This window comes from Seriola aureovittata, chromosome 16 (genome assembly GCF_021018895.1).
Source record: "Seriola aureovittata isolate HTS-2021-v1 ecotype China chromosome 16, ASM2101889v1, whole genome shotgun sequence".
In the NCBI taxonomy this organism is placed as follows: Eukaryota; Metazoa; Chordata; class Actinopteri; order Carangiformes; family Carangidae; genus Seriola; species Seriola aureovittata.
Genome location: NC_079379.1, coordinates 23,442,221 through 23,459,582, shown reverse-complemented (window position 1 = coordinate 23,459,582; position 17,362 = coordinate 23,442,221). Strand labels below are relative to the sequence as shown.

Below are 17,362 nucleotides of genomic sequence, written 5' to 3'. Positions count from 1 at the left end.
GATCAGACCTGTTCTCTGACCACTAACTCCAACCTCAGAGCTGAAATCTGTGGGTTTTTGTTGTTGCCCTCTGTGGTGGGGGGAAAAAAAGTAAATGTTGAAATGAAAGTTCAGCTGCAACATCGTCAACACACTGTTTACAGACGAATCTCTTGTCATTATTAAAGCTAAGTATCTGGCAGAGCTTTACACCAGCTTCATCCAGACAAAATATTAAGTGTAATGAGTTTATTACGAGATAAGCAGCAGTTTATCTGGACAAAGGTGCAGATTTTATTACCTCGTATCTGATTAGCATCTGCTTCAAAGCACTTCTGTTGTTTCCACTGTTTCAGTGCAGATTAGCAGTTACGCTAACCCCACCACATTGATGTTCCTTAAAAGTTTTTTTTTTGCTGCTTCAGGTAACGTCTTGTCCAAGTCTGCACTTTGTTTCTGTAAAAGTTTAGAAAAATAATTATGTACTTGAAGTTTGGTGTCATGACTCCAGCAGCTATAAACAGAATAAAAAATCACATCACTACTGATTCGACTGCTCCGACTTGAAGAGGCATTATTGGCTCTGTGAACTATAAAAAGTTCTGATTTGCAGTTTACTGTTGGATTTCCTCAGTTAGATGGATGTATCGCACGCGTTCAGACCGTATCATACAATTAATTACATTCAGATGGTTTCCAGATGAAAGGCCAGCGAATCACCAAAGTCTGGAGACCACGACTGTCTGGTCACAGGTTCAAATCCCGGCCTGGCAGATACGGTAGTGTTCAGATGTTGCCTGTGTGGAGTGGAAATCATTGGATTCAACAAACTAAACAAGAATTTTTTGGTAAATGAGCTTTGTTGATTTCACTGTAGGACCGCTGGTAGCTCGACGATTGAACGCTAGTATCTAAAATGTTGATGTTGTTGATGGGCTGTTTTTGCTGTAATACTTACACACAACTATGAATCAAACTAAAAAAAATAACAAACAACGCTCCACCGTGCAGCTGATGATACATTTCCACATCTGAACTTTAACAGTTACAGATTTCAGCTTTAGCTCTTACAGCTTCTCTCCCTTTTTTTCATTATTTTGTTTCCCCGTTTTTTTACAAGGCTGTAGATCTTGAATGTCATTTTGCTGGATCATCAAAAGTCAAACAACAAACACAGCGGATAACACAAATAATAAAAACATCCAAGAGCGCACTCTAGTTCTGTTATTGTATTTTGCACAAGCTATTTGACTTTTTTTCATTACCTCAATGTCAATTTCACTACAACTCGGTGTTTGTTCTGACATAACTATGATTCAGTCCATGTCCTCATCATGAGTGCTTCTACATTTACCCTGTTAAACACACGGTGCTGCAGTTCTGAGAGACGAATCCTCTGCTGGTTAGAAATAGTAACATGAGAGCGACAGCCGCCAAGGCTGAAGCTGCTGCTCTAACTACTATATATTAAACACAGACACCATTGTGCTCAGTAGAAAAGTTTTAGATTGCAATTAAGATCATGCACTGTAGATGTCTTTTATACAATGCTGTTGCCACATCCAGTTAATACCAAGTTATAATGATGTGCTATTGATCGGTGACCTTTATATATATATATATATATATATATATATAAAAACGCTCTTCTCCATGTGCTGCACAGTTACCTCATAAGTGCAACTTGTAGCCCAGACGTAATATTCCCACTACGAGCTGAAATGTTCTATTCATTTTGTCTGAACCTATGGGGACTCGTTCACAATATGAAGCGAGTTAGATAATAAGTTCATTTCAATTTCCTTTGCTTTGTAATGTGCTTATTCATAATGTATGAGATTTCACTAAATGTGTTTTTATCCATTAAGCCTTGTGGGGGTTTTGACTGATAATAAATATGTTAAAAGTTTCCCGGAGATGATTGGAGATAGTTGTGCTTGTCAAGTATTGACAGTCAGGCCGTTGGAGTAGAGAATATTTTCATTGCCTCTGTCCATCTCTCTTTGATCCCGTTTCTGTTCCGCTGCCTCTGTCTCCTCTTATCATAATCTTTATTCTCCGTCTTTCATTTTATCTCTGCATCTAACCACATTCTCAAACACACATGCCAACCTTTCTAATTATCTTCTCTGCACACTCTTGTCTTCTTCACTTTCCCGCTCCTCCTCCTCTGCCTCCCTTCTCCTCCTCCCTCAGACTCTGAACTCGGTGACTCCTCACCTGGATGTGGAGGAGTGCAGTATTTCTCTGATGCCCAGGAACCGCGAGAAGAACCGCAGCATGGACGTTCTGCCGCCGGACCGCTCGCTGGCCTTCCTCATCACCACCGAGGGAGAAAGCAACAACTACATCAACGCCGCGCTCGCAGACAGCTTCCTGAGGCCCGCCGCCTTCGTGGTGACGCCGCACCCGCTGCCCGGCACCACAACCGACTTCTGGAGGCTGGTTTACGACTATGGTTGCACCTCAGTGGTGATGCTCAACCAGCTCAACCAGTCCAACTCTGCCTGGGTAAGAGGAGAGGTAGGGGCCGATAAATTGGGTTGGGTATTGTTTGGGTTTTGTCCTGATATCGGTGCCGGAACTAATAACTTTGTTTTTTTAAAAGCACAAAACGATGGTCAACGACATTTAAGAATTTTTTGGCAATGGCAATTTATAAATGCAACATTTGCAATCAACATCACATTACTAACCTGAGGAAATGCTGCTGTCATCATCGGGTCTGAACAAGTTCATCCCGTTGAAAATAAAGATGGACGTAGCCTCTGTGACGTCACCCACAGGTTGAGGTTTTGAAGCTCAGAGTGAGCTGCTCCGCCATCGCCATCCTGCCAGCACCTGACTCCGCCCCCTAACTCCCAGCTAATCCAAGAATAAGCAAAGAGGTGGGGCATGTGTCAAGCCGAGACTTTGGTGAATACCAGGCTGTGATCTTGTTTATTTCTGCTGTAAAGTCGGACATTTTATACATGGGAGTCTGTGGAGATCGACTCACTGTTGGAGCCAGACTCTAGTGGTCATTAGAGGAACTGCAGTTTTTAGGCTTTCAGAGCAAGTGTAACGTTCATTTGTGAACACCAGGAAGCAAATATTTCAGTTGACAGCTCAGGACGTTCTAGTGGCTCTGAAAGCTACGTTTTGATTCGCTCTGGTTGGTACCAGTCCTGTGGGGGCCGGTGCCACACTGGTAACGGGTTTCGGTGCCTAAAGTTAGTAATAAACCAGCTGGAGATGAAATTATCTACGCTTATCCTGGCAGTAGAAGTCATTTAATTATTAATATCATTATGTTCTAACTTATCATCTTGCCACTTGTGATTTAGCCATGAGCATCATTAAAACCCTCACAGCTGGACCTTGAGTAGTGCATTTTCTTACACTAATAATACAGAGACTTCTAAAGTATAATACCAGAGCAGGGGTACTTTAAATTTTCCGGCCTCTCACTTCGTGTTTTACAACCTGAACTTCTGATGACCCCGACAGAGAGTTTTCAGCAGCGTGGACGAGGTTCCAGCAGCATCAGAAATCATGTATTTCGTGCGTGTTTATTCGAGACTAATTAATTCTTTAATTAGAAATAATTTAAAGTAATGGCAATGTATCATTCTGGGGAATTTCCTGTGATTCACTGTGGGGTCACAAGGTTTTTAGTTCAGCTTACAGAGGTTGAACTCTGCTGAGGGGGTTTCAGCCACCGGCAGCGTCTCTGAACAGGATGTATCACCTGAAGAAGATATGGGGAATCTAGACTGTCAGGGCCATTTCCCACCATTTTCAGATACTGTAAATGGCAGACAGGGAAACTGTAAGTTTAAGACCAAAGCAAAAGTATAAAAATAAAACCCCCCGAAAGCTTTGTAAACCAGAAAGCTGTCGGCCTCTCTCTTTAGTCCTGTCCACTTAGCCAGCAAAACTCTCCAGCAAACAGCAACTCCTCCTCCCTTAGAAATCCGACAACTGCCTTTTAAATCTTGATATTCTCCAAGACGAGAGCTCTCCAGGCGCTGTGTAGAAGGCAAAATACACTTTCATCCAAGCTTGAACAAGAATGATACACTACAAACTCAGCCTGACACCGACCTCGGCTTTCTTACTTTCAACAAATAAAGTTAAAAGAGTTCAAATAAAAAACACTTCAAAAATTCATACGTCGTTAACTGTAGGACAAGCAGGTTTAGATTCTCTTTTCTTTATACTCATGAACTGGTTTGTTATTTGTCTGTCCACCATGAGCTAAGACTTTAACACTATAAGACTAGAAACACAGAAAGTAGCCCAGCACCAATTTTACTGGAAGATCCAGCGATGGCCGTAAAATCACTGTTTACTGCAGTTGATTATTTAATGTGCGTTTAACGAACTGACAAACAAACTGGGATCTGAAGAGCATTTTTGGTTCTGATGAATAACAGCTTCCCAGCAGCGCAGCTTTTCCAAGATGCAAGATAATCAGTATTGAAAACTACATTTTTCCAGTGTCCAAGTAGCAGAACTGACTGCCATCAAAATCTTATTGTATTTTTTAACAAAGCACCTGCAGCACATCACTGACTGTGTAGTTGGTGTAGTAGGTCTTAGTGACTTGTGATTTACTCTTAGACCCAAAACCTGATTGATTGTCATTCTCATATATTGTATGCTACCGGTGCCTCTCTGCCTTTAACTCCTGCTGTCTGATAACAGCAGTCACAAGTCTCTGGGTTAGCATTATCGCTGTTAGTAGCTGCCAATTCTCACTGGAAACAGAAGAGTGGAAGATGGTTTGAACAATAACACATAAACAGTGTTTACAACGAAGAACTGAACTGAGCATGCTGTGTGAACATCTTTGATGTTTCTACGGGGAAACGTGTCCATAAAAAGTCAAGTCTATGTTATAGCTGCAGCTAATGTTTTATTTATCAGTTGATTTGAGTGTAAAATAATTATTTTATCGCTTAGCTTGTAAAATGTCAACACTAGTGGAAAAAGTGCTCCTCACTTTTAGCCTGAGGTCTTCAGTTTGCTCATGTTGTTTCAATTTTGCTGTTCAAAACCCAAAGACGGTGAAACTACAGTGATATAAAGCAGTAAATCCTCACATTTAAGAAGCTGGACGCAGCTAATGTTCGGTTGATATGAAACTATCCGCTGTCCGTCAGTCAGTCGGTTCATTCTCGCTCAGTGAATGTTGAAAAAGACGACCGTTCATATTGTCATTGCCTGCGGTGTAACGCATGGACACCGGTGGAAACGACATGTCAACCATTTCCCTCTCTTCAGATCAGACGTGAATGTGACTCGCAGCACAGCGAGAACGGGTCACCACGCGTCTGGCCCCTTCAACTGGTGCTCTGCCACAAAGCTTCAGTCCTGGATGCCATTCAATTTCCACGGGCTGTCATGGCATTAACACATTCTTATCGCTTCCCCTCCCTGTTTGCTCATGTGTGGGTTTGTTCCGCCATCTCCCTATCGCCGCTCTGTCACCGCGTCGTGTCGGATTCCTGCTCAACATTTCCGCCCGTGCCTGTCAGCGGCAACCTGTCCTTCTTCCTCTGTCACTCTCTCCTTCTCCTTCCTTGTCTCTCTCGCTGTCAGTGGATTAACAGTTCATCCCTTCAGCACACACACACACACACACACACACACACACACACACTTTGCTGTCCTGAGCTGGGGGTGCCAGTCTCCTTTCTACATATATAAATATTTATCTCCCCTCCTGCCCAATGTCACCTGTTAATACCCTACTGTCAATTTGAAATGCCATTATCTCTTCCTTCTCCAGGGGTCCCCTCAACCCCAAAGTCACCACAGCGCATCAACACTGCTCCCCTGTGTGTTGTTTTCTTCTTCTGTGGGCTGGGGGGGGGGGGGGGGGGGTCTTGAAGCTAAGGCTAACTTCCTGGCACAGTCGAGGTCTCCTACCCCATTAATTTATAATGTGCTAATGGTAATGATTTCGAGTCATAAATAATTCAGCCTAGGTGACCACGGCTTATGTGAGGGATTGTTCTGAGCAACAAGCAGGTTGTTTTTTTGGGGTTTTTTTTGCTAATTTAATTTACTATTTGTAGATAATCATTGTCATTTAAGCTAATTGTCTGTGCTGTCAATACTCAGGTGTCTTGTTGCTGGACTTCACCATCACCGGCTGCTCATTTAATGGTTTGTCCTGCCGCAAGCAAGTGTGGACTAATGACCGGTTACCTCCTCTCCTCTCCTCTCCTCCTCTCCTCTCTCCTCTCCTCCTCCTCTCCTCTCTCCTCCTCTCTCCTCTCCTCTCCTCAGCCATGCTTGCAGTATTGGCCTGAGCCCGGGCTGCAGCAGTTTGGGCCCATGACCGTGGAGCTTCTGTCCAGGACGGCGGACGATGACGTTATCATCCGTCTCTTCCGGGTTCAGAACATCACCCGGGTAGGTAGAACCGCCGCAAGCTGAAAAAGGCAGAGTCCCGTTATCCTGTTTATGAAGATGCTGTATAGAGCCATTAAGTGATATTTGAATATATCTGTGTTACGTTCCCCGAAGGATTAGAGACAGGCAAAATAATAAGAGTGCCAGATGGAAAGGCTTGGCACAGCCCAGCTGGACACTCACCTACCTTAATCAGGGAAGCTGTATACGTACACACTTGACTAGGCTAGACACTGGTTAATTCAGGCAGCAATACTCACCGGAGACAATCTGAACACAACACAACTATACCCACACAATGAACCCACTCCCTGATTCTCTCTTTCAAATATCCCAGATAGGCCCCCAATTTGTGAGGGAACCAGGGGATGAGGGGGAAGCAGCAAAACATAAAGTTTCTCCCGGGGAGACAGAAAGATCCGCAGGCGGAACAATGTGCAAGAAAACAATGTATTTTATTAACAATAACAATACAGGCACTGGTTTGAAACAAGGTAAATCAGTAGCCACGTCTTATCAGAATACATGCAAAGAAATACATTTTTTATTTACAGTCCTAAAAAGTACAGTGGCGTTGGGTCACTTTAGACACAACGTTTACTGAAAATCAAAAAGTGAAACCTCTCATGAAAGTATTCAGACCCTTTTCCCTTCGCTGCTGGTCGGGATAAATACCAAGCCATTAGGTCCAAAGAACTCTCTGAAGACTGTGGTGAGGCATTGATCAGGGCCAGGGTGTAAAACCATGTCTAAAGCTTTGAGTGTTACCAGGAGCACTTAACTGTGAAATGGAAGAGGCTTGTAACCACCAGAACTCTTTTAGAGTAAAAACTAGGCATATGACTGGCCACTACACAACTTTGCAGGGGGGCTTTTAATTTGACAGGATGATGAGGAGCTAGAAGGATTTATACGATGGAAAAGTTCTGCCTTCTCATCAGATCCCTGCTGAGCAACAATAACAGACTCTATTGGGACAAAAGCTTTTAGGCACAGGGATCCTGTCTCGCTAACACTGAGCTTCTGGGGCTTGTAGCAGCAGCTGATGTCTTACCATCTCCATTCCAACCGCCAAGACACCTTTACCTGCTCTCCCAGGTAAGATGGAGTGCTTCAATCCCTTCCTGTACAGAAAAGGTGTAGCAAGTCAACAGCGCAGTCCGTCAAGTATGGTTGGTTTGCTGACAGCTTATCAGGCTGAACTCTTCCAAGAGATGGGCCAAGGTTGTTCAAGTCTCAAGGCTGTTTGTGAGGAAATATGTGTCGTCTTGGGCTTCATCCTCTGCATGTGTAGAGGTGAAGTTCAGGGCTGTGGCCGCTTTATGGGCTTAGCCAAGGCAGGGGAAGATTCCCTGTTTGACCCACCATCATCTCTGTGCAGCAGGCTAGTGGCCTAAGAAAGCAGCAGGGGTGGGGCGTTCGACCTCTGCCTTCCCCAGCAAGATGACACCTCGGCAGTCAGCTACCACCATCCTGCCGAGGCTTTGCGGCTGTGGCTTTGAGAGGTTTGTAGCAGGAGCTTTGAAGGCGCTAGATTTCAGGTCCAAGAGCAGCCGGCGACTGATCAGCAGGGCTCTCTGGGCCAAAAGCATTGAAGCAAAAATTCTTTCCCCGCTGACACTGCCATCCCCCCAAACCCACAGCTGCATCGATTCACTCCTCCAATCCCCCGGATGGTATGAAGAGACAGGCCACTTAGGAGCTGTGGTTAGTGGCAACAGAGATTCGGCTGTTAGTACTCAAAGAGATCCCTGCCCTGAGCCTGTCTGGGACAGATGGGTAGTTTCTTCTTCCTCCCAAAAGAAGAAGAGGAGATTTTCCCCCTTATCCCAGTCAGTGCTGTGTAACAGCCCACCATCTTCAATCCGTTCACATTGATGGAGAAGCACACGTTCCCCCTGTTGGTCCCCAGTTAATTTACCCCACTGCGCCTCCAGGATCAGTTCAGAGTGAAGAGGGAATATGTTCCACTGTTGCAGCCGGGCTTAATGCCAAGTGGGCAGTGTGTGATTCAGAAAAGAGACAATCAACAAGTGTATGGCAAACTGTCGCCACAAGAAGGCGCGGCTGTTCCAGTTTTGAGCTTCAAGGCCCCAGGCCCCTTGGCAGCCGAGGCCAAAGACTGGCACGCATGTGCAGCTCACCCCTTGACAATCATTGCCAGCGGTTACAACTTCAGTTTGCAATGAAACCACAGCGTTTCAATGGTGTGGTCTTAGCAGAAGCCGCAGGGGGGAAGCCACAAGGGCCTTAGAGATTGAAATTTCTTCTCTTAAGCCAAGCGGCAATTTGAATTTTGCCAGAAGAAGAAATGAATCTGCACCTCTTCTAGTATTTCCTCATCCCAAAAAAAGGGAGATTTACATTTCTTCATAACCAACTTCTGAAAGTACAAATTTAGAATGCTCACACACACAACGTCCTGGTCCGCTCCATTGGACCAGGCGACTGATTCACATCTGTAGATAAGCAAGATGCTTCTTTTCACATGAGTATATATGCAGCACACAGAGGTTCGCTTTCCAGGATGTAGTCACACAAGGGTTTTTCAACAATGCCGAAGCAGATCTGAACCCTGTACGAGCTACGCAGGTTGTTTGGGTGTTAGCATATGTATACTTGTTATTACACTGCGTGACCATCTTGGGCTTCAGTGTCAATCACGCCAAGAGTGTAGAAGAGTGATGGCGTAAGTAATTTCTGACGTTGCTCCGAGCGCAGGATTTCCAGTGGCTCCTGTTCTCTGCCGTTTCATCCATGGCCCAAACGTGCTGCCGTACATCGTTTCATCCGTACCCTAAGCGTCTCGCCGTTTAGGCCTGGCATGTGAGAGGTTAAATTTGAATGTGCAGGCGCTACCTCTGAAGGTGGTTGAGACCGCGAGCTCATTGTGTGACGGCAGGTGGTGTGTGTTGGTGAGATTGTGAGAAAGCTAGGAGCCACATTTTCTCTTCAGTGTTCCGGTTGCGTTAACGCGCTGTATCCAGTCCGAGCCTTACGCATCTGTTTGGGCAGAAATGAGGAGTTTAGGAGGAGCAACCAGCTGTTTGTATCTCAAGCCCCTTCTCACAGAGGGAAGGCTCCGACTCGCCAACATCTGTCAGACCGGGTAGTGGAGGAAATTATTCTGGCATGAGAGTCGTGGACCACAGACCACTCGTTTGTCAGAGGACTGGGGTTATCCTAGTCTCCACACATTTCTTTATGCAACCTGTTTATTTCATCCACAGTGCCAGTTTGACTTGCCTTAATGGCATAATTGCTGTTTAAATGTATAATTTTCTTATCCAGTGACATGTTTTTCACTTTGATATAGGATATGGACTAAAACAATCGCTCAAGTCCTCAGCAAAAGACTATTCCCGCTCTGTATTGCTGTGGGAGGCATTTCCTGGCACTGAATCAATTCATTTATTTTTAAGAGGGGTAATGAAGCCTGATACTAATATAATGATTCTGAATGGTGACCTAGGTCCCAGCTGGAATTTGTTGTTCCCAGCGGTCAGAATGATTTGCGGCATAATAATCCCACTTTCAACAAAGTAACTGTATCAACAGCATGATAATGTCATTAGCCACATATTGTACAGAGGCCTGCTTAATAAGCAGATATGGTTCTGTTTGAGCAGTTATGCAGTACTGAAACAAACAGAAAGTCTGTTCCAAAACTCCATGTTTTTACAATCTACAATTACTTAAAGAAGTTTCTTGATTATCACCATATTCAATATCTGTGTGGCTTTTGTGTTGCTGAGTGTGTTTGCGGACTGTGTGTGTGTTTGTGTGTGTGTGTGTGTGTGTGTGTGTGTGTGTACACCCAACTCTCAAGCGTTGTCTGAGTAATTTAGTCGAGCTCCATCTTTACACTGTCGAAATGCTTCCAGCTCCCCACCCTTTGACCTCAGTAGATTCTCAGCAGTCTCTTGTAGATGTTTCCAGCTGCTAGTTGAACAGATGCATCCTTGTCATTAAGAACCCTTCAGCTGACAAACCCCGCTTCCGCCCACTTACCTCACCCTCGCGGTGGCCCGAAAACCTCCTCTGTCGGTGCATTTTTCCGACAAAATGTTTATATGAAGAAGGAAATAAAACATTGAACGTTTTGTTTTGGTGAGAAAAACTGGATGGAAACATCGCTGTAATCATTTAAGAAAAGTAAATCCAAAGGATGACTTAAAGATGTCATTTTTCACGATCCATCCAGCAGCTTCAGATATCTGTGGCCTTTGAAATTCTTTGAAATTACTAAGTCTTTGAAATTTGTAAAGACACGAACCCAGAAACCCTCAGTTCTGCATGTTCTCTGATATTACCAGCAGTTTTTCAGGGACATTTTGAAGTATAGATTTGGGTCAATTGCTCCCAGTCCAAAAATATCAAAATTTAATTTTGGACAAAGAGAAATCCTGGACCCTGTGGAGGTTGGTGGACTCTGATAGGCTGCGATATGTGTCAATAAAGAAAACACAGTTAAGACATTTGTCTTTAAAGCTGCTATAATCAATGTTTTTCTATTAACAATGGATCACGCTACTGTGTGTAATGTGAACAGGGTTGGTCATAGTGACAACGAGTGGAAAAAAAAAAAAATCTCATACAACATTAGCAACTAGCTGATGAACATAAGCCTTATTGGGAATTTAGCAGCGACCAAAACAGAGCAATAAGAAGAGTGTACATTGGATTTACATTTAATCAGCTGGCCATAATCACCGCTTCATATTGGCTGGTTGCGTAAAAAAGAAATTGCTAACATGTTCTCAAATAGTAACTTCATTATTGCTAACAGTTGTGTTTAAAGCTTGCTGCACTGCCCCCAAGTGGCCAAAGAAATCTATGAATACAAGTTTTTGCATCATTATGGAAAAATGTTTTCAAAATCACAAGGACAAAAACATTAAAAAATTACATTAAGAAGAAGGAAAAGATCATATTTTATCTTTATGTATAAAGATATGTATATATATGTACTTTGTATTTGAGAGAATGATAGAAAATTTCTGTAAAGACTTTAATATAATAGCAAGAGTCCTTTCTGCATGTGGTTGTTGCTGCTTCATAAAAATGCAGTGCTGAAGCCATCAGTTTTGATGGCATGGCGGTTTATGTTTACATTCATTTTGATAACATCTCATTTTAATGTGGCAAGTGACAGTACGCTGCTACACAGTGCGCCTTTAACAGCCCATTATAAGTTAAGAACAGAAGCTCTGCCATTGAACTCGAGCGGGTTTGAAGTGTTGACAGAAACCCCTCTGGCTGATAACCTGATAGATATTTTAATGAGTTTGTGGAGTGTGAAGCATATGCGATGGGTTTAATGCATATGCAATGCAATATAATGGTGACAAATAAAACTCTTCTCACTTCCACCCCCACCCCCACCCCCACCCCCTCTCCGCTTGCTCTTACTCTGCAGCTTCAGGAAGGCCAGCTTGTGGTGCGTCACTTCCAGTTCCTGCGCTGGTCCCCGTACCGCGATGTGCCCGACTCCAAGAAAGCCTTCCTCAGCCTTTTGGCTCAGGTTCACAACTGGCAGATGGAGTGTGGAGAAGGACGCACCATCGTCCACTGTCTGTGAGTCCACTTCACATACACCTACACAAATGAACCTTTTCAGACATAAACCGCAATCTAAGTTCATGTAATTTCCAACGTTTTTAAAGTGACAATTAAAACTTATTATTCAACAGCTGCTCATGAATTTTATTCGTGTCTGAATGGAAAAGCTTTTGAGACAGCTTTGAATTTTCAGACCTGAAGTAGAATGTGTTTCTAATAAGATGCCAGACTGCATTCATACTCTTCACCTTGGTGCCATTATTTAAAACTTGCCATGGTCACACTCAAGAAAAAGTTCTTATACTTTTGAGAATCATTAAATCTCATTAACTCTGCATTACAGAAGAAAAATTAAGCATTAAGTGTTTGTGTCATTGCATCACCTAATTGATTTACGGCGCCTGCCTTCCACTAGATTTGTTTCCCATTTCCATGTCAGGGCCTTTTGATCTCTGGAGGTCAGGCTGTGTGTTAGACATCTCATATCTGATTAAGTTGCCCGCTCCTGTATTTTAATGAGAACTTTACTGGGATATTCATCTTGAAAGTCTGCCAGTTGGCCTTTTTCTGACAGCATGCTTGATCTGTGCTCAGTCCAACTGTGACATTTCACTCTGTAGCTCCCCCTCTGAGAGGCTGTCTGAGCTGCTGTGCCACATCTTTATTAGGTCACTCATGTCTTTATGCTTCTATTCTGTGCGTTTGTGTCTGTCTGTGTGTGTCGCGTGTCTTCGTGTTTCTTTTCTTCTGGAGCAGGAACGGCGGCGGTCGAAGCGGTACTTTCTGTGCCTGCACCATGATCCTGGAAATGATTCGTCACCACAGCATGGTGGACGTGTTCTTTGCTGCCAAAACACTGCGCAACTCTAAGCCAAACATGGTGGAGACAATGGTGAGCAAGTGGGGAGTCTAAGTCTCTTTACTGAATCATATTATATACCATGCTGCTGCTTCAGACGGGGAATGCCAGGGAAGTGGAAAGCCTCTCTGCAGGAACTCAGGAGAATTTACATCAGCCACTCTCATTAAATACATCAAATGTGTTTTACTCACTTATTCTACATTCGTTTAGAAAAAGAGCATAAACGGGAAATTACACAGTAAAACTGAATGGGAATTACATTTTAGACAAAGTGTAGTGCATACAAAAACAGAAATCAATACAAATTTGCATGAACTAAGATAAAGTTCTGTCCGCATGAGCTGAAAATGTTGCAAGAAAAATTTGCACTTATCCCATCGTTGTATCCCTGTAATTTATGAACGTACAGAGACAAGAAAAAAGAGAAAGACCGAAGTTAAATAACAGAAAGAGCTTTTAAGAAGTTCTGAAATCAGTCAGAGTTAGCCTGGTGCTCATTAATTGTTGTGTTTGCTGGATAAAGAAACAAAACTTGGCCAATTAGAGTTTTGTAGTTAAGGATTAAGAATGAGCATCATCTTCTTACATAGCTACATGGCTAGCTACCTATTTACATGCATGAAAAAAAAAGCAACACCAGAAGAATACTGCAGCTAAGAGGCTTCGTTGTGTTTATGGCCAAAGTAACCTATCCCATAAAGAAAATGGCCAACATTAACACAATGTCAGGCAGAATAACAAAGTTAAACTAAATGGCATTTTATATGGCGTTCAGAGTCTGAGCTAACACACATACAGTACATTGCTAGCTAGCTACCTGCTGCTAACAGGGTGTAAATTAGCTTCACATTCAGACCATTTAAAGTCAGCTGTTGTGTAATTTAAGCCCCTGGCTTTGTTTAGTTGTTGTTTGTGCGCTCTAATAATCTCCATAATATCTGGTCAAACATAGAAAACCTTTTATTTGAAGCAAAGTTCAATAGGAAACCTCAGGATTTTGTGTCGTTTCCTATAGATTCAAAAAGGTCTTCTTCCTACATCCATTATTTAGCAGTGACATTCAGCAGTCAAACGGGGAGAGATCCATTGTAGAGCAGACAGCGTTACCAATCCCTCCACCCACAGTAACCTTAAGAGACCAGGATGCAATGCAGCTGTGTAAGAGATGTGGTGGCTTTTGAATGAGGAGATCAGACAGCAGATGAATCATTGCAGCCATGTGTCCCCACCGTTCATGGGCTTAATTGCGTCTTGCAGACATGTAGTGTTACTTTCTGAGGATGCATATGACCAACACATCAAAGTACTATTGGATTGGTATTCATCATGAGAATTTGGATGCATAGTTAAAAGCATTCACATCAGAGGCATGGGTTTAAAGGATAAGGCTGGCAATACTCTCTGTTTTTGTTAAACTAAAAAAAAAACCAATGAAAAGACCAAAACCAACACCGTGTTCTCTCTCAATATTTTGCCTTCCCTACCCTGCCTGTGGCACTCAGCCCCGAGCTGCCTGGATCCTATTGGAGATGTAAATCTTTAAAGGAACAGTCAGACATTTTGGGAAATGCACCTATTGGCTTTATTGGCTAAAAGATTGATGCTTCTTTAATGTCTGTCTGTTTTAATATGAAATCACAACCAGGAGACCGGGTTAGCTTAGTTTAGCATAAAGACTGGAAGCAGGGGAAAACAGCGAGGGCTGGCTCTTTTCAAAGGAAACAAAATCCACCAGCAGCACCTCTGAAGTTCATTACACCATGTGTAAAAATGGCACATTTTGGTTTCATGACTCCATGTGGTGGAGTATTTCCTGGCCAGGTGCATCACTATGAGGTTGCTGGGCAACCAGCAGAGACTTAGGAACCTCACTGCTCCCAGCCAGGAAATACTCAGCAACATAAAACTGCCATAAAACTACAACATGATATTTTTACACTTTGGTTTTTGTAATCATTAAACAAGAAGATATAACCTTTTAATTAGTTAGCCCGTTCCCTTTGGACAGAACTAAGCTAACTGTTTTTCTAAGCTAAGCTAACCAGCCGCTGGCTCCAGCTTCATATTTAGTGTGCAGACATGAGAGTAATATTAATGTTCTCAGGAAGGACGCGAATAAATATTTTTCTCAAAATGTCCAACTACTTCTTTAAAATCAAGATTAGAGGCTTAATGCAGGTAGACATAGACTATTGTCTATTACAGTATTGACTAAATAACTTCTGCAATTCATTAAAGATCCCATATTCTACAAAGTGATATTTTGTTTCCATGTGTAGTGTGATTATAGATCAGCTCTAGCTTCTATATTAACACTGTGAAAGTATCAAAGCCTCAGTCCACAGAGAAATGCACACAGCCTGTATTCAGAAACTGAGCCTTAAAACCAGCCGTCAGGACTTCTGGAACTTTGTGATGTCACAACAAAGCAGTCAGTGCTCTTAGCCACGCCCCAAGCCCCGCCCACCTGAACCCACCATCCAACCTTGCAGAATTTGTTTTCCCTGAGTGTTTCCCTGAAATCTGCTATATTTTAATTGGATCACTCAGAAAACAGTCAGCCAATCAGAAGAGAGGCCCAGAGCCTCCTCTCTTCTGATTGGCTCGCGGACCTGTTGTTACTAGAGCTGCAGAGAGAAGCCTGAGAGAGGAGATGTAAAACTACACTGAGATGGTTTTTGGTTCTTAAAATCACAATATGGATCAACACTTCAAAATAAAACACAGGAGAAGAGGAAAATATGGAGTTTTAATGCAAATTTATGGAAAACCATAGTGTTACTTTTTGAAAACTAAACCTCTGTTCTGTTCCTAGGAGCAGTATCGGTTCTGCTATGACCTGGCCCAGGAGTACCTGGACTGCTTGGAAGTCAGATAGCACCTATCCCTCTCTTCTTGTTCCTCCTCAAGGAGAAGGTCTGGAACCCGGATCGCGCATCCTGGATTTCTGCTCCCGGCTCCTTAGACCATGTATACAGCTCTGGTTGTCTTCTTCGCCATGCCTGGATGAAACATTGTTTGCCATAAAAAGACTGATTGAGAACACCCACTGGACAACTTGTAACATACTACTGACACCCTTTTTGCTTTTCCTCGGCGCTCTGATCCAACGTGTACTCTCTAGTGCCACTTTACACCTGCCAAAACCAGAGGACACTAACCGGAGTGGAGTTCATTTTATATATGACCACTGTCAAAGGCAGCCGGACTACCTGTTGTACCCCCCGATGACGGGATTCAAAGATCTCCGCTGTATCCTGCCTTACTGTGAACAAACACTGAAAGGGAACTACAGTCGATGCCAACCACTGGGTGATATTTTGTGTTTGTTTGTAACACTGTAAAATGGTGCAATCTGCTGTTGGTGAACATCCCATGTCGTACTGTACTATATCTGAACTTAATCGTGGGTGAGACTGACGATCGAAGGTTAATTGAGGGAGGAAAGGAAATAAGTCGTCACAAACGATGGACATATCTGTACAGTAGAGTTGTCTTGGACCTATTTTCTCTTTATTTATTCTTCGTGTATATAGATGTTTTTTTCCTTCCCCCCCACCCCCCACCCCCAGATGTTTCTAGATGTTCTCAACGTCTTATCAATGTGCCAATCCATTCTCTCTGTGTCTGTAAATGGGGACCACTTCAAGCATCTGCATGCCCAGTCTTAAGTGTTTCATTGCAGTGTGTGGCCCAAGTCTGCTTTAGGGTGGATTCCTGCGACGTGAATCCTTCCGCTAGTTCCGAGAGAGCTTTGTAAGAATAACCACGTGTTGCTGTGAGAATACAGAGAAAATCTGTCGCTTTCTAAATTTGTATTTATTCAATGTGTTTTATTTTCTAAATAGTGTATAAAAAAGGAAAAGAAATAAAATATGATGTTGTTGCTTAACAACCATGCGTTCTGGTGAGTTTTTTTTTTACACCTCACAGACGGGGATGAGGGATATGGTGTCATTTTAGAATATTTAAGGTTGTTTATGTGGCATTTAATTATTACACCAACTAATGACAATGCACTTAACACATATTTTACTCATTTTACAAATGTGCCCCTTCATTAAAACTGCGCCCCAGTCTGAGGTTTCATAACCCGCCCCTGTTCACTGAGCTCCAGCGGGATACGTGGCCCACGCCGCACTCTGCACAGCTATTTTTAAGCGTTTATGAGTTTGTGATGGAGGAGTTGTTGATGACTCCTTAACACCTCCGCCATCGGTCGCCACTACCTCCCCTGCCCCCGCCTCGTGCAGCCAGCAGATATCGCCGCTTAAAAAGCCCACAGTTCATTCTCTTGACCTGTGTTTTAATTTATGCTTATCATTTAATTAGCAACTTTAATGGACTTTTTTTTATCATTAGCACCAAACAGAGCCTCTGGTATTAAGCCACCTCTTTAATTGGAGAGTCTTGATGATCCATTGATCGAGGGCTTGACGCACTTAATCTGCATGTGGCGCTTTACAAGTGATGTCACATCTAGTTACTGTGTTTTATGAGTGGCTGATAAGCTCAAGTGATTCACTGTTTGACCCTCTTCTGCCCTACACTCTT

At 43.1% G+C, this 17,362-nt stretch overlaps 1 protein-coding gene across 9 annotated transcripts in view; it reads left to right on the top strand.

Moving 5' to 3' along the window:
- The window catches only part of ptprua (protein tyrosine phosphatase receptor type Ua), a 196,872-nt gene extending 180,169 nt beyond the window's left edge, over positions 1-16,703 (top strand). For 6 of the 9 annotated variants that reach the window (XM_056398886.1, XM_056398885.1, XM_056398883.1 and 3 more), the window contains 5 exons: positions 2,176-2,502; positions 6,259-6,384; positions 11,804-11,961; positions 12,703-12,838; positions 15,624-16,703. In XM_056398886.1, coding sequence (XP_056254861.1) covers positions 2,176-2,502; positions 6,259-6,384; positions 11,804-11,961; positions 12,703-12,838; positions 15,624-15,686 — 810 coding nt within the window. In that variant the 3' untranslated portion in view covers positions 15,687-16,703. The remainder of the gene's footprint in view (positions 1-2,175; positions 2,503-6,258; positions 6,385-11,803; positions 11,962-12,702; positions 12,839-15,623) is intronic. The other 3 variants (XM_056398884.1, XM_056398882.1, XM_056398880.1) reach the window with 1 other exon arrangement.
- The last annotated feature ends 659 nt before the right edge of the window (positions 16,704-17,362 follow it).